We start from the raw sequence: 18,145 nt of genomic DNA, 5'->3' as shown, positions 1-18,145 counted from the left end.
ACAATGAGAAACAAGATTCTCTGGTCTGATGAAACCAAGATTGACCTCTTTGGCCTGAATGCGAAGGTTCACGTCTGGAGGAAGCCTGGCACCATCCTGACGGTGAAGCATCGTGGTGGCAGCATCAAGCTGTGAGGATATTTTTTCAGCGGCAGGTACTGGGAGACTCCTCAGGATTGAGGGAAAGATGAACACAGTTAAGTACAGAGAGATCCTTGAGGAAGTCCTGAGCGCTCTGGAGCAGGTTCTCAGACTGGGGCGAAGGTTCACCTTCCAACAGGACAACAAGCAAACCGCAAAGAAAACAGAGGAGTGGCTTCAGGACAAGTCTCTGAATGTCCTTGAGTGGCCCAGCCTGAGCCCGGACTTGAACCCGATCGAACACCTCTGGAGAGACCTTAAAAAAGCTGTGCAGCGACGCTCCCCATCCAACCTGACAGACATTGAGAAGGTCTGCAGAGAAGAATGGGAGAAACTCCCCAAATACAGGCATGCCAAACTTGTAGTGTCATAACCAAGAAGACTCTGTAATCGCTACCAAAGGTGCTTCAACAAAGTACTGAGTAAAGGGTCTGAATATTGTAAATGTGATATTTCCATTTTTTATTTTTAATACATTTGCAAAAATTCTATCAACCTGTTTTTTCTTTGTCATTATGAGGTATTTTGAGTAGATTGATTATGGGGAAAAAGGTATTTAATCCATTTTAGAATAAGGCTGTAACGTAACAAAATGTGAAAAAAGTCAAGGGGATCTGAATGCACTGTATTTTTGCATGACCCAAATAATGTACCTATCAATAAACATACAAAGGAATCTTAATGTTTGGGGCTGCAGGGTAGCCTAGTGGTTAGAGTGTTGGACTAGTAACCAAAAGGTTGCAAGTTCATATCCCCAAGCTGACAAGGTACAAATCTGTTGTTCATCCCCTGAACAGGCAGTTAACCCACTGTTCCTAAGCTGTCATTGAAAATAAGAATTTGTTCTTAACTCACTTGCCTAGTTAAATAAAAAAATGTTCTTGGCCTGGACTAAACTGCCACAACCAGGTGGGAAAACAAATGTGTTTTTATGGAGACACACAAAAACAATTGCTTCCCTTTCAAAAATCATTGACGTGTGATTTGTGGGCAACTATGAAAAATAATTAGAATCGTGTAGTGTTATTACAGATGAATGCTCCTCAGACCACAGCGGATGTCATTTGCTGACATGAGCTCAGCCACTACCACTGACAGTCTTCACTTTAGTAGTTCTGGCTGCCTGTTTGCATTACACAGCTGGCTCCACTTCATCTGCACACTGAATGCATTCCCTTTATTTATTCATTCATTTCCATGTGGAGACCGCTGTCACTTTGATGAATGGGAGCTGGAACTGGCCAATTGTTTTCACTCAGCAGACAAGTCTCCCATGCTTTGAACTTAAACGTCCTTTCCTGTAGGAAAGGGGCGAACTGTGTGCTACCCTCCGCCCGCCTTCACCCCCACTGACGTCCCCAGAGGTTTTCCTTATTGGAAGTCACCTGAGGATTCAGCCCTGTACGGTTCTATCCTGGCTCAGTGGTCTGAAATGCATCATTCCAGGTGGTTATTATTAAGTCAGTTCTGGCTCTTCTGGTGAGGGTTGATGGAGTAACAATGGTGGATGTTTAGATTGTTGACATGACAGTATGTATGTTTTTTATGTTTTTTATGATAATGCTAGCTAGCTAGGTGGTTGGCAGCATGTTTGCCTCAAGATCGCCTCAGATCACCTTTGACCTTTATGATGCGTTTTGCATCATACTGTATGATGCATCAAGGCAAGTTTTTGCTCTATTGAAACTGCTTTATTTTGAAAACCTGACTGCTGATATGAAAAGTTTTGGGAAATTGTATTCCTAACAGTGGACTAACAGACAAAATATTATTTTAGAGTGTAGTATTCCTTTAAGATCCCTGTAGTGATGGAATCTAATCCTCATTATCCGCTATTTTTAAAGGGCAAATCAAGGCAACAGAAAAAACACACTGACTGATCTGAATCACACTGGACAATGCTCCACCTGCCAATACATTGTGTCAACCAAGAGCTCATGGGGAAATGAGCCATCAATTATCAAAAGACGCATTGAATGAACATTAACCTTTTGATTTATTGTGGACATTGTGACTGCTGCCAATGAAGAGTACATGCTTTATTTTTCACTGCAATACTCTGATGGACTATGGAAAGACAATCTGCAGTGTCACATATGCATACTGGAATGAATAAAAAAAATGCATAGGCCTATCCACAATGTGTATGATGATGGATGACTGTGGTGTTGTTTGTTTGTCATGCAGCAGTTTACAGAGAGAAGATACATGTGTGTGTGCACATTCTTTTGGCAACTAAGCAGTTATTTTGTTATTCACGATTGATTGTATATGTACAATTCGCCATTCTGTGGTTTAAATCAGTGGCTTTACTTGAACAGGCAACGAATTGAAAATTAAGAGGGTTATTTGTATTTGGACATGCCTTTACTAGAATGCACCAAAAGAAAATGTTAAGGATTTGCTTTCAATTTGTTCAGACCGTATCTACGTACTTTGATTCAATAACAACAAAATGAGATTCAAACCCTAATGGTGTAGTCGAGAAGACGCCTAAAGAATGCCACAGATTTCCTTACAGGGAAATGGGATGCTAAGCCATTAACTCCCCCTCACTCCCTGGCTGTCCACACATCATGGCAGTAGAGGGCATCAATTATCAGCCTTTTCAGTTGCTTGTTATGTTGACAGTCTCAGTTACCATGGAAATACCAGTGAACACAAAGCAGGGGGGAAACTGTCATTGTGAAACTACATTTGTAATCTTCTTACTCTGCCGATGTCAGTGGGTCATCGCTGCCTGTCTGTGTTACCTTCTCAGAATTAACAAAGAGCACACATTGCCTGAGGAAGACTTAACACAGTGTGAAATTTTCCTTTGTGAGTCCTATCGTGAGTCCTCGCTCAGACAACATTTCTTTCATGCATCTCCTGTCAGCTCATGACTCATTGGATTTTAATCTTCCTTTGCCAGATAACAATGATCAGCTTTTTCCCTAATCTGATAGGCATTAATCATACAGGTTCCACTAATGCTTAAAAGGGAAGAATGAGAGGAGAGGTGTTCAGCTATAAGGTACAACCAGGCTTCAGAGAGTAGCACTTCTGAAGAAAGACAGAGTAGATGCATAAACGGAATACTAACCATGGAAAGTAATAACACAAGTGATATAGTAACATTGTTCACCCATGACTGCGTGGCCATGCACACTTCCAACTCAATCATCAAGTTTGCAGACGACACTACAGTGGTAGGCCTGATTACCAACAACGGCGAGACGACCTACAGGGAGGAGGTGAGGTCCCCCAATGTCAACAAAACAAAGGAGATGATTGTGGACTTCAGGAAACAGCAGAGGGAGCAGCCCCCTATCCACATCGACGGGACAGTAGTGGAGAAGGTGGAAAGTTTTAAGTTCCTCGGCGTACACATCACAGACAAACTGAAATGGTCACAGACAGCGTGGTGAAGAAGGCGCAGCATCTCCTCTTCAACCTCAGGAGGCTGAAGAAATTTGGCTTGTCACCAGAAACACTCACAAACCTTTATAGATGCACAATCGAGAGCATCCTGTCGGGCTGTATCACCGCCTGGTACGGCAACTGCTCCGCCCACAACTGTAAGGCTCTCCAGAGGGTAGTGAGGTCTGCACAATGCATCACCGGGGTCAATTTACCTGCCCTTCAGGACACCTATACCACCCGATGTCACAGGACGGCCAAAAAGATCATCAAGGACAACAACCACCCAAGCCACTGTCTGTTCACCCTGCTAGCATCCAGAAGGCGAGGTCAGTACAGGTGCATCAAAGCGGGAACCGAGAGACTGAAAAATAGCTTCTATCTCAAGGCCATCAGACTGTTAAACAGCCATCACTAACATTGAGTGATTGCTGCCAACATACTGACTCATTTCTAGCCACTTTAATAATGAAACAATTGATGTAATAAATACATATCACTAGCCACTTTAAACAATGCCACTTTATATAATGTTTACATACCCTACATTACTCATCTCATTTGTATATACTGTACTCTATACCATCTACTGCATCTTGCCTATGCCGATCGGCCATCGCTCATTCATATATTTTTATGTACATATTCTTATTCATTACTTTACACTTGTGTATAAGGTAGTTGTTGTGAAATTGTTAGGTTAGATTACTTGTTAGATATTACTGCGTGGTCGGAACAAGAAGCACGAGCATTTCACTACACTCACATTAACATGTGTATGTGACAAATAATTGGATTATTATTTGAATTGCCATTATTTTATCAAGTAGTGCACATTTAGCAGCTGTTTATTGTAGGTTAGTTAAATGCCAAGCCTAACGAACAGCTCTGTAAAATACGAGGAGCAAACACATACCATTCGTGTGAGCTCCTACATTAATATCTCAGGACTGCTTTGAGCGCTTGTTTTGAGTGGTCTGGTTTTGATTTGGAAGCACATCGTGCAAACAATAAGATATTTTATAGTGGTACAAAACACCTAATGTTACCATTGAAGAGAAATGTGGCATCTTGTATGGACTTAATTTGGCCGGTATTCACAATCACACAAATACATATTTTGCTCCTCTGGGCAACAGGCAAATAAACAATCCACATGTTTTCTTACCTTGTCAGGTGTAATATCTTTTCACAGGGAGATGTAGTAATTAACTGTGGTGTGTGACCAACATATTAAGGTTTTAAACTCTTTTCCTATACATATATTCTATAGCAGCGTACAGATGGGCATCAACACTGTCCTATTCTATGAAATAAAAATGCACTCTTAAACAAAAAACAAATCCAAGTGTCAAATGGGTTTTCGGAGGATTTTTATTTTTAATTTTTAATAACGTTCCATTGGGAAGTGCACAATTTCACTCCCTGAACCATCTCCATCATGTTCCCCAGAAGAAAGAGAAAATATTTCCCACGGGACTGCAGTTGTTACTTTTAATTCAGGCACAACGTGAGAGGCTGAGAAAGAGTCATGAAAGAGAGTCGTTAGAAAAAGTAATGAAAGAGAGTTGTTAGAGAGCTGAATGTGTTTTTCACCACACCCAGAGAGCTGGCTGTTTCAGGCGAGGTGCAAGGTGTTGTGGGAATACAGAGGCCCAGCTGCACTTTGCAGATACACACCACTGTGCTTTCATGCCCAGACCCGTCAAAATGGCCCTGTCAGCTGCCTTTCTCAAGGGACCTGGTTTTGCACTACAGGGGGATTATAGCTTTTTTTTTTATGAAACAGCTTCATGACCAAAGGTGTCTGGCAATTCCAGTCGGTTGCTGTTTTACAACAACAAAAGATGGGCTTTACATGGTGGTACATGCTATAGCTAATTGCATGGATTTGAATTTTGGATAAGCAATTTAGAGATGTAATTGAAGTACCCATAGATTCACACAGTAATGATTACAACTGTTTATTTTAACTTCTTTTCACAACAATGTTGCAATGGATCCCCACCAGTGTTGCTCCAAAAAACATTTTTTTTGTGCCGTATCAGTGGATATCTGCAGAGAATCCTATCCCAAGCTGTGACAGCTCCAAATGTGAGCTCACAAACAGTGATAATTGTAATCCCTGTGGCCCGGGTGTGCTAAGTGGCGTGCTGGAGAGCCACGTTTGTTACATTCCTATCTGACTGGCTGCCGTTAGAATGACTGACTCATCCACTATCATGGGACTTGAAGATTTTATGAAAATCAAATAAAAAAATAAGCTTTATTTACATCCATCTCAGGACTTCATGGTGCACTTGGCGACAGATCAAACACCCATAATCTCAGCCGATTCAGAGGCCTGTCACTAGGGATAAAGTGTGCTCTGTCAGATAAGGTCTAACTCTTCTCTTTTAGTATTAGCAGCCCTAGAAACTCCATACGCCATTTCTAAGCCAAGAGCTGGCCGTCTCACTGTAGATCACAGACATATACAGTAAAACAGGAAATAGTCCTTTTAAAGTCAATGACATAGGCGACCATCAACCCATATCAGGTAAAAGTGCAGTGCCTTACAGATGTTCCAGATTTGATGATGAAGTGGGAAAATAATGTGTAGTAAGTTGTCTTGTTTTCTACAAGTCTCAATATCCTTTTTTAAACTGAACATACTGTTGCCTCCTTCAAGACTATATCATGTGATATATCTGGCCATAGTTTATCCCCTGGTCAGTCTGACTGATGGAGGTTTAATATTGTGTGAACGTTGATGAGTCCTAATCAATGATATATAGTACCTTCAGAAAGTATTCACACTTTTTCAACATTTTGTTGTGTTACAGCCTGAATTTAAAAATGATTAAATTGAGTGTCACTGGCCTACACAAATTACCCCATAATGTCAAATAGGAATTATATTTGTTGAATTTTTACAAAGTAATTACAAATGAAAAGCTGAAATGTCTTGAGTCAATAAGTATTCTACCCCTTTGTTCTGTCTAGCCTAAATAAGTTCAGTAAAGATTTGATTAACAAGTCACATAATAAGTTGCATGGACTCACTCTGTGTGCAATAATAGGGTTTAACATGATTTTTGAATGACTACCTCATCTCTGTACCCCACACTTACTATTTATTACCTGTAAGGTCCCTCAGTCGAGCAGTGAATTCCAAACACAGATTCAGCCACAAAGACCAAGGAGGCTTTCCTATGCTTCGCAAAGAAGGGCACCTATTGGTAAACAGGAAAATAAATAAAAAAGCAGACATTGAATATCCCTTTGAGTATGGTGAAGTTATTAATTACACTTTGGATGGTGTATCAATACAACCAATCACTACAAAGATACATGGGTCCTTCCAAACTCATTTGCTGGAGAGGAAGGAAACCACTCAGGGATTTCAGCATGAGGCCAATGGTGACTTTAAAACAGTTACAGAGTTTAATGGCTGTGACAGGTGAAAACTGAGGATGGATGAACATCATTGTAATTACTCCACAATACTAACCTAAATGACAGAGTGAAAAGAAGGAAGACTTTACAGAATAAAAACATTCCAAAATATGCATTCTTTATGCAATAAGGCACTAAAGTAAAACTGCAAGAAATGTGGCAAAGAAATTAACTTATGTCCTGAATATAAAGCATTATGTTTGGGGAAAATCCTACACATCACTGAATACCAATCTTCATATTTTCAAGCATGGTTGTGGCTGCATCATGTTATGGGTATGCTTGTCATCGGCAAGGTCTAGGGAGTTTTTTTGGATAAAAAAAATACAAAATAGGGCTAGGCACAGGCAAAATCTGGTTCAGTCTGCTTTCCAATAGACACTGGACTATAACCTAATACACAAGGTCATATATACAATGAGTGTACAAAACATTAGGAACACCTTCCTACTATTGATTTGCACCCTTTTTTACCTTCATAACAGTGTCAATTCGTCAGGACATGGACTCTACGAGGTGTTGAAAGCATTCCACAGGGATGCTGGCTCCAATGCTTCCCACTGTTGTGTCAAGTTGGCTGGATGTCCTTTGGGTGGTGGACCATTCTTGATACACACGGAAAAATGTTGAGCGTGAAATACCCAGCAGTGTTGCAGTTCTTGACACACTCAATCTAGTGCGCCTGGCACATACTACCATATCCTGTTCAAAGGGGCTTAAATATTTTGTCTTGCGCATTCACCCTCTGAATGGCACACACACCATCCATGTCTCAAGGCTTAAAACTCCTTCTTTAACATGCCTTCTCCCCTTCATCTACACTGATTGAAATGGATTTAACAGGTGACATCAATAAGGGATAATAGCTTTCACCTCGATTCCCCTGGTCAGTCTAAGTCATGGGAAAGAGCAGATGTTCCTAATGTTGTGTACACTCAGTATAAAACTGGAGTTGCTTACCAACACGACATTGAATGTTCTTGAGTGGCCTAGTTGCAGTTTAGACTTGGCAAAGCTTGAAGAATTGTTTAATGAAAAATGTACAAATATTGTACAATAAAGGTGTGCAAAGGTCTTACCCAGAAAGACTATGAATACTTATTGTTATTAGAGATCTCTGTTTTCTTTATATTTTGGTTAGGTCAGGGCGTGACTAGGGTGGATACGCTAGTTTTTGTATTATCTAGGGTTTTTTGTGTCTCAGGTTTTTGTAGGTCTAGGTGATTTGTATGTTTATGGTGGCCTGATATGGTTCCCAATCAGAGGCAGCTGTTTATCGTTGTCTCTGATTGGGGATCATATTTACGTAGCCATTTCCCTTTGGTGTTTGTGGGATCTTGTCTATGTGTAGTTGCCTGTCAGCACTCGTTTGTATAGCGTCATGTTTTGTTATATATTTTTTTAGTTTGTTCAGTGTTTCATTCTTTAAATAAATAATACCACGCTGCACCTTGGTCCGATCCTTATGACGAACGTGACTCTTATGTAAATGAGATTTTTCTGTATTTCCTTCTTCAATACATTTGTATAAACATGTTTTTACTTTGTCGTTATGGGCTATTTTGTGTAGATGGGTGAGAAAATAATATATTTAATACATTTTTAATTCAGGCTGTAACAACAAAATTTGAAGGCACTGTACAGTGGTATGAATACCTTCTTGAAGGCACTGTACATGCTTAGCGTGCTGCTCTAAATTGTGCTGCTCTCTGTTTTATCTAGTGTGCTAAGTATGCCACCCAGTGGCTCCTATGTGGAATTAGGATACTGTATCTCTCAGATGACTGCTATTGTGTCATTACTTGTTAAATAGACAAATGTATTTGTGATGAACACGGTATCCTGTCAAATTTTTATAATACTATTATTCAGTAGTATTTGTGGTGCATTGTAGTCGGGAGACGGAACAGTGATTTGTCTAGGCTTTGAGAGTGGGGAGACTGAAAAAGATGGCGGAAGCGGTCTAATGGTTGTAGAATCAAGAAGAATTGGAATCTTGTCCAAAATAATGGAAAAAGGAGCAAAGTATGGTACAGTGATGAGAATGTCACTTCGTATCTTGTAGGAGTATGGTTTGTAAATGAGGAGCAGCTGATCGAATTACCAATCTTGAGGAATCCATTTGAGATATCCAAACTGGTGGAGAGAGTGCTGGGTAGAGTGAAGGCTGTAAGGATCACGAGAGGCATATCAGAAAAAAATGTGTGTTGCGTCTCACCCGATTTAATAAGTTTGAAGTGTTATGTGTGTCTCTTGGAAACAGGGCACCCCTCAAGGGGGTTATATCTGGCACATCGTGGGAAGTCGATGTTGAAGAGATTCAAAATATTCCTGGAGTGATTGATGCACGTCAAATGAATCGTGTGGTGAATGAAGAAAAAGTGAAGAGTCTTATCTGTTCTTTTGTTTTTTGATATGGAGTCTCCCTACTCAAGTGGAGTTAGGGTATATTAACTACAGAGTCGGAGCATTTATCCCAAGTCCAATGCAGTGTTATCCTTGTAAGGCTATTGATCATGTTTCAAGTGTTTGCAGAAGGGAGAAGCTGAGATGTCCAAGTTGTGGAAAATATCATATAATGTGTTATAAAAGTGATGAAAATGTGACATGTTACAATTGTGGTGGGATCCACGAAGACAGCCCTGACTTTGGCCAAAGTCAGGGCCGTCTAGAGCATTTCATATGCAGCAGCTGTTAAAAGGGTTTGAGGGTTTGAATGGTGCACCTGAAGAGTCCATGGTGGTGGATAGGCCTTCACTGCAGTCTGCAGGGGTTAACTTTCACCAGCAGGACCCTGACATTTTAAAGGTTAAGAAGGTGGACTTTGTAGCATTTATAGCTATGGTGATTAATGGCACTGCCAAGGTGGAGAGAAGGTCCAGGAAGATATAAATCATTGTGGATGCGGTGGAGCACTTCCTGGCACTGAAAGATTTCTCGGTAAAGGAGTTACGTGAAATATTGTCACAAGCCGAACCACCCTCTCAGGCCCTAGAGCCTGAAAAGGGAGTTAAAGAGATTTGAAAGAAGGAAGAAGTGGAAGTTTTGATTTATCAATTTACTATTTTTATTTGGATGGATTAAGTTGGTTTCTTATTACGTATGGATTTTCTTTGTACCTTGTTTGGCGGCAAAAACACCTTTTGTGGATTTAGTCCGCAATAAAAACCTACAGAAGAAGAAGAAGAACGGTAGTTGCGGATACGGAACTAGACCGGAACTATCGAGGATTAAACCTTTGCCTCAGATCGGTGTACAGTGCCAGTAACACTTCACATAATGCTAGCTAGTTCGCTGTGGGGTTGCCTAAATTTCGTGAGTGTATTTCTAGGGTTGTTTCGTTATTTTATGACATCACATACGGTTTTCTAGAGACTGCATATATGTAGTTTCATTTGTTTAATTTGACGCTTGACTAACGTTACTAGCTTGCGATACATGTAGCTAGCCAGCTATTTAGCTAGTATTCATGATAACGGTAGCTAACTAGCATCCATAGCAATCCAAATTAAGCCGAAGACAGTAGCTAGCTAGCAAGCTTCATCGTGAGTGTTTGTTATATGTCCGATCGTAACTACGAGAGTAAGCAATTAGAATTTGTAACACATGTTTGCAGTCAGATGTGCAGTTGACAGAAGTGAGATATTGGCTAACGTTAGTGAGTTGTTTTGTTAGGACTAGTAGCTGACTAGCTAGTGTGCAGTAATTGTATTTACTGGAGTGGCGTTCCGTGACAGTGGTTTCATCTCATAGAAAATCACTGTAGAACAGCATGACCTTAATCATGAGTCATGTATGTTACAAGATTAAGCTTGACCTTAGCCCAATATGTACTGTTAAGGAGTGTAGGCTTGCGTCTTTGACTTTGGTGAACGTGAGCTAAGCTTGAGCTGAACAGTTACTCCTGCTTCAGTTGCTACAGTACAGCTTGAAACTGTATTTTGTGCTTCCAGTTTCTCTTTCAGGCAGCTCCCTGTGCACCGCATATTGTCATTCTCTGCCAATGGGCTGACAGCTGGTTGCTGAGATGTTGCTGAAAGACATTCCCCAGGAGGTGTTGATGCGCCCTCTTTCCCGAAATGAAGTAGTGGGAATGATCGTGAGACTGACAATCTTTGGAGCTGCCACCTACTACGGCATCAAATGGGTGGTGGAGGCAATGGACCCTACACATAAACAGAAGATCCAGGCCAAGAAAAGGGTATGTGCACATATTGTTTATGTTTTAGATCTGATTAATCTTATAATATATATTTATTTATTATTGTTAGATTAATCATCAATTGTGTTAAGCAGTAGAGTGACATCCATCTCCTCCTCCAGGCAGAGCAGCTGATGAAGCAGATTGGAGTGGAGGGTGTCAAACTCACTGAATATGAGATGAACATTGCTTCTCACCTGGTAGATCCACGCAGCATGAGGGTAAGGGAAATCTATAAAGTGTGACAGTTCTTCTTTAAATTGTATTTTTGTGACTTACCAAGTTGGTGGTGTTACATAATCGGTGCTTTGTACAGTAAGTTAGAGGAAAGGAGTCATTTTGCACATTGTTTATAAAGTTGTAAGCCTAATGATTTTGCTGCTCTTCATCTGTAGGTGTCCTGGAGGGATATTGCAGGGCTTGATGAGGTCATTTATGAACTGCAGGACACTGTTATCCTTCCCTTCCAGAAGAGACACCTACTGGCTGGATCCAAACTCTTTCAGCCTCCCAAAGGTGAATGCTTCAGGGCACATCATCTTGTATTTTGCATATTTTTTTCTTCCAAAGTAAATTATTTTGGTTAACACTTTTGGGCATTAAGTGAATTAATGATTTGATTCTCTCTCTGTCACCACCTCAGGGGTGTTGTTGTATGGGCCTCCTGGGTGTGGGAAGACTCTTATTGCCAAGGCAACCGCCAAAGCCTCAGGATGCCAGTTCATCAACCTGCAGCCCTCCACTCTGACGGACAAGTGGTACGGCGAATCACAGAAGCTCACCGCTGCGGTCTTCTCGTTGGCTGTCAAGATCCAGCCATGTATCATTTTCATAGATGAAATTGGTGCGTGTCATTACGTGTCTCTCTTGTTTTAAAACTAATTTGTGAACCATTAGTGAGAGCCGTTCATTAAATATCCAGTAGTGTAAATGCTCTTGATTGATATCCTTTACTGATTTCTTTAACCTCAACCATTTATATAATCATATTTGAGGCTGTGTTCACTTTTCAAGTCTTATTTTTCAGACTCCTTCCTGAGGAATCGCTCCAGTCTGGACCATGAGGCCACAGCCATGATGAAGGCCCAGTTTATGAGCTTGTGGGACGGGCTGGAGACTGGGGCAAGCAGCCAGGTACCACTACCAACTCCCATAGTTAGATTTGTCTTATTTGCTTTTACGTGAGTATTGGCCATTGGTTTAATATCTTGCTTTGCTGGTTGTACAGTTAGTTAATGTTGTGGTATTGTTCTTGCAGGTGATGGTGATGGGGGCCACCAATAGACCACAGGATCTGGACCCAGCCATACTGCGCAGAATGCCCACCACCTTTCACGTGGGCCTACCAGTGAGATATACACACTTGAATGTTGTGAATGCACTCTGATAATCAAACTGTCATGTTAAAAACTGTCTCTCATTATGTTATGTACTTCTGTAGACTACAAGACAGAGGACAGAGATACTGAAGTTGATCCTGGCAGGAGAAAATGTAAGCTAACACCATCTCCATCCCTTCGTTTCCTCTCAGATATCCAACCAGTTTGAGTCGTTTCATATCTATCCACTGTTGATGAATTTCAAGGTTAAATAGTAACAAACGTCACAAATGACAATGAAATCTGGAATAGTGATTTACAGTATCATGCCTGAATAAATGTACTGTATACTAAACCAACACTTTGTCCCACTCTTCCTCAGCTAAGCAATGCCATTAATCTGAAGGAGATAGCAGAGAAGTCGGAGGGTTCATCAGGCAGTGACCTCAGGGAGCTGTGTCGCGATGCTGCCATGTACCGTGTTAGAGACTACGTCCGCAAGCAGCAGATGAAACAGATAGCCCAGCAGATGCAGGAGGAGGACGAGGAAGACAAGTAACAACCATTACTGTTTCTAACTCAAGCATCAAACTGATGGTCTTTGACCTTTTTATTATGCTGAATGTAGCTGTAAGTTACAGTATACTTCATTGTGTTGTGCTTGTGTTTTTCGCTTTCAACAAGAGAAGTCTTCAGCTCTTCAAAGCTGGCGATGGTTGAACATTTTTCATAAAACACATACAGTACCAGTCAAAAGTTTGGACACCTACTCATTCAAGGATTTCTGTTTACTTTGACTATTTCCTACATTGTAGAATAATAGTGAAGACATCACAACTATGAAGTAAACCATATGGAATGCTTTTCCTTCACTCTGCGGTCCAACTCATCCCAAACCATCTCAGTTGGATTGAGGTCAGTTGATTGTGGAGGCCAGGTCGTCTGATGCAGCACTCCATCACTCTCCTTCTTGGTCAAACAGCCCTTACACAGCCTGGGGGTGTGTTGGGTCATTGTCCTGTGGAAATGATGGTCCCACTAAGCCCAAACCAAATGGGATGGCGTATCGCTGCAGAATGCTGTGGTAGCCATGCTGGTTAATTGTGCCTTGAATTCTAAATAAATCACAGACAGTGTCACCAGCAAAGCACTATCACACCACCACCTCCATGCTTCACGGTGGGAACCACACATGCGGAGATCATCCGTTCACCTACTCTGCGTCTCATAGACACGCCGGTTAGACCCAAAAATGTCAAATTTGGACTCATCAGACCAAAGGACAGATTTCCACCTGTCTAATGTCCATTGCTCGTGGTTCTTGGCCCAAGCAAGTCTCTTCTTCTTATTGGTGTCCTTTAGTAGTGGTTTCGTTCAGCAATTCGACCATGAAGGCCTGATTCATGCAGTCCCTGAACAGTTGATGCTGAGATGTGTCTGTTACTTGAACTGTTTGAAGCATATATTCGGGCTGCAATTTCTGAGGCTGGTACTCTGCTGCAGAGGATAAGTTAATTAGAGGTAACTCTGGGGCTTCCTTTCCTGTGGCGGTCCACATGAGAACCAGTTTCATCATGGTGCTTGATGGTTTTTGAGACTACACTTGAAGAAACTTTCAAAGTTATTGAAATGTTCCAGTTGGACTGACCTTCATGTCTTAAAGCATGGGTGTCAAACTCTGGCCCGTGGGCCAAATTTGGTCCGCGGGGTAATTATATTTGGCCCGCGAGACAATACCAAATTACTACTAGAGCTGGCCCGCCGGTATTATACAGCGCATTCACCACTAATACTACGAATCCCATAATGCTCTGCTGTTTTCGCGCGCCAATCAGGACAGGACCCAGAAACGCTCTCTCCTCTGTGACAGTAGTCGTAGCAACATAGACGCTACAACTGTCAGCGAGCTAACCCTTCCCAAAAATGGCGAAAGAAAGGCAGAAAACAGGAGCTTTCTGGACAAGTGGGAGGCAGAATATCTGTTTACATATGTAAAAGACAAACCTGTTTGTCTTGTTTGTGGAGTCAACGTGGCTGTAAGTAAGGAGTACAACATTAGACGACACTATGAAACGAAACACCATGACAAATACAAGGACCTGGACATGACTCAAAGGAGCCAGAAAGTAGAGGAGATGAAAAGAAGTTTGGTTTCACAACAGAATATGTTTAAAAAAGCCACATCACAAAGCGAGGCTGCTGTAAAGGCTAGTTATATAGTGGCAGCAGAGATCGCAAAATCAGCCCGGCCCTTTAATGAGGGAGAGTTCATGAAAAAGTGCATGATGAAGGTTTGTGACCTCGTATGCCCAGAGAAAAAAACAAGCATTTTCAAACGTGAGCCTGAGCAGGAACACAGTAGCTGATCGCACATGTGATCTTGCCACCAATCTGTATGACCAGCTTATGGAAAAGGGAAAAGATTTTGTTGCGTTCTCCCTCACTGTGGATGAGAGCTGCGACGCATCTGATACTGCTCAGCTGTCAGTCTTCATCTGTGGAGTGGACTCAAATCTGTGTGTCACGGAGGAGCTATTAGGATTCAAATGGCACAACCACAGGAAAGGAAATCTTTGAGGAGGTTTCCAAATGTGTAACTGAAATAAAGCTGCCGTGGGATAAACTTGTTGGATTAACGACAGATGGTGCGCCAGCGATGTGCGGTAAAAAAGAGTGGACTGGTGGGCATGGTTCGGGAGAAGATGCGGGAAGAGAACTGTGCAGGTGAGCTAACTGTTTACCACTGCATCATACATCAGGAAGCACTGTGTGCCAAAGCCCTAAATATGGAACATGTTATGACCACAGTAACACAGGTAGTTAACTTTATAAGAGCCAAAGGTCTAAATCACCGCCAGTTTAAATCTTTTCAGGAGGAGTGTGGTTCGGAATACGCAGACGTGCCGTATCACACAGAGGTGAGATGGCTAAGCAGAGGAAAAGTACTGAACAGATGTTTCGAGCTGCGTGATGAAATATGTCAATTCCTGGAAACCAAAGGGAAGGATACAGCAGAGCTCCGGGAGCAAAAGTTCCTGTGTGAGCTGGCCTTTCTCTGTGACATCTCGAGCCATCTCGATGCGCTGAACCTGCAGCTTCAGGGGCGGGGGCGCATCATCACAGACATGTACGCTGCAGTGAGGGCCTTCAAAACTAAACTGTGCCTGTGGGAGAATCAGATGCTGCAAAGAAACCCTTGCCATTTTCCCAGCTGCCAATCCATAAAAGCGCAGATCTCTACCGCCGTGTTCCCATGCGCACAGTTTACTGAAAAACTCAGTGTTCTCGCCGCTGAGTTTAGCCGGCTATTTGCCGACTTCGATGCCCAGAAATGCAAGTTTGAACTGCTTAGTAATCCCTTCGCAGTTGATGTGGAAAATGCACCAACCAACATCCAAATGGAGCTGATTGAACTCCAGTGCAACGACACGCTGAAGTCAAAGTATGATGCTGTGGGCGCCGCACAGTTTCCACGGTTCATCCCTGACACAATGCCTCAGCTCCGCACCCAAGCTGCTCAGATGCTCTCCATGTTCGGCAGCACTTATCTATGCGAGCAACTTTTCTCCTCGATGAAGATGACCAAAACAACTCACAGGAGACGTCTGACTGATGAACATCTTCGCTCGATACTAAGGATTTCTTCAGCTCAGAGCTTGAGCCCAGACATTGATGAACTAGCATCCAAGAAGAGATGCCAGGTATCTGGCTTGGGCACATCAGATTAGACCAGTGTGCAAGGCATGAGCTTGAATGGTTGATTGATTTATTATCATTTTATTTGTAAAATTATTAGCCAGTGGAAAAAGTTGATTTTGGTATTTAAATCAGAAGGCTGCAAATAGAAAAGAGGCATACACTTTTTATTTATTTAATAAATGAATGCCATTGATGTGTTTTTTTTTCATTTGAAATTCGATTTTGCATTTTCCACTATTAAATTATATATTGTATGGTAATAAGCGATGCTTGTTCCATATTCAATGTTAAAGCAAAACTTGTTTGGGTCCATATTAAAAGGTTAATTTGTTCAATGTTGGCCCGTGACTTTGTTCAGGTTTTACATTTTGGCCCACTGGGTATTTGAGTTTGACACCCCTGTCTTAAAGTAATGATGGACTGTCGTTTCTCTTTGCTTATTTGAGCTCCTCTTGCCATAATATGGACATGGTATTTTACCAAATAGGGCTATCCACTCCTACCTTGTTAAAACACAACTGATTGGCTCACAACTGATTGGCTCAAATGCATTAAGAAGGAAAGAAATTCCACAAATCAACTTTTAACAAGGCACACCTTGTTTTAATTGAAATGCATTCCAGGTGATGATCACATTACTACATGATGAACATGTGTTTCATATTTTTTTCTCTTTTTATGTCACTATTCTACAGTGTAGAAAATGGTAAAAAATAAAGAAACCCTTGAATGAGTAGGTGTATCTACTTTTGACCTGTACTGTGTGTCTGCATCTTTGGTTGACCTTTGTCCCATCCGTCTCCAGAGCAGGGGTGGAGGAGCGTCTGCGGCCCATCACCCAGCTGGACCTGCTGTTCGGCCTGGACAAGATGAAGGAGTCCAAAAAGGCCACCATGCCCCAGGAACTCATACCCCGAGAGGTGCCTCTGGACTAAAACCTTTCTTTCAGACACCCTTTACAAATGCATTGTTACTGACCAGTGGCCGACCCAAGTGTTTATCCCCCCCCCACACACACACACATCTCCCAGTCCTAGCACAGTGGTCCAAAGCAGTCTGAGAGAGATGTCCCTGGACCACAATCTCTCTGTACCCCTTCTCTTATCCCACACCAATACCCTTCAGTGTCCAGTTAATTCCTACTGTCTGTCCACTGTTACAGATTGTGTTGACCAACTAATTCCAACCTCCCACACAGTGTCCCAGAACATTCCCATTGCCCGGAGTCATCATAAAATACTAGAGCCTTAGAAAACGGCCTTTGTACATATAGCTGGGATGCAGGGCTGTCCACTGTAACGCTGTTGAACAGACAGCACAGGGTGAGAGGGACTGGACAGAGTCTGTCTCTAAGAACTCTGTCATCAATGTTATTATTATTTATTTGTGTCACACATCTTATGAGAAAATGTGAATCAATATTGGTTTTTAATCATGCTTTAAAGTACTGAATAAGGAATATTACTGTATTTGCACTGTCAATGTTCTTTTGGGCAAGCACTAAACTGTCCCAAGTGTCTAGTTGTCTGCATGTCTAAGTAATAGAATGAGAAACATTAGGTACACAATAGTACACATGTTACAGTTAACAAAGACCAAGAGTCCCTGGGAGTTGAATCAGTTGGTAAATCTGATATTCTGAATCTACTTTTTATTGAATGTTCATCACTGTATTTAATACTGTACGTCTCCAAATATTGGATTGAAACTACTCCTGACTACATTATTAATCTTTACTGACGAAGGTAGCTGCCTCATGTCTTCTTTTGATTTATGTCACAGTAATATGCCCTTCATTGGTCTGCTGTCTAACAATCTATTGTTCTTGAAATCATTTTATGCTTTATATAATGTGAAAAAGCAGCTGTGCTTTTGCCAGTTCCATAATCAACAACCTTCAAACATGGGTACATGGGTATTGACCAGCACAGCAGTCAGTCTCAAA

General features: G+C 41.7%; 1 protein-coding gene across 2 annotated transcripts; it reads left to right on the top strand.

The window, feature by feature from the left end:
• Window positions 1-10,157: 10,157 nt before the first annotated feature.
• Window positions 10,158-17,944, top strand: LOC118358449 (outer mitochondrial transmembrane helix translocase). Of its 2 annotated transcripts, none has more exons than XM_035736285.2 (10): window positions 10,158-10,296; window positions 10,935-11,182; window positions 11,305-11,403; window positions 11,578-11,698; window positions 11,826-12,026; window positions 12,210-12,316; window positions 12,441-12,530; window positions 12,624-12,674; window positions 12,884-13,056; window positions 17,006-17,944. In XM_035736285.2, exons 2-10 carry the CDS (start codon window positions 11,009-11,011, stop codon window positions 17,133-17,135), a joined length of 1,146 nt encoding a protein of 381 aa, XP_035592178.1. In that variant the 5' UTR covers window positions 10,158-10,296; window positions 10,935-11,008; the 3' UTR covers window positions 17,136-17,944. The 2 variants fall into 2 exon arrangements, with proteins under 2 accessions (XP_035592178.1, XP_035592179.1); XM_035736286.2 differs by lacking the exon at window positions 10,158-10,296 and adding an exon at window positions 10,348-10,526.
• Window positions 17,945-18,145: the final 201 nt, after the last annotated feature.

The sequence above is a fragment of the Oncorhynchus keta genome, chromosome 25, assembly GCF_023373465.1.
Source record: "Oncorhynchus keta strain PuntledgeMale-10-30-2019 chromosome 25, Oket_V2, whole genome shotgun sequence".
NCBI classification, from domain to species: domain Eukaryota; kingdom Metazoa; phylum Chordata; class Actinopteri; order Salmoniformes; family Salmonidae; genus Oncorhynchus; species Oncorhynchus keta.
The sequence above is the reverse complement of the archived record's forward strand: the minus strand, read 5'-3'. Positions and strand labels throughout refer to the sequence as shown.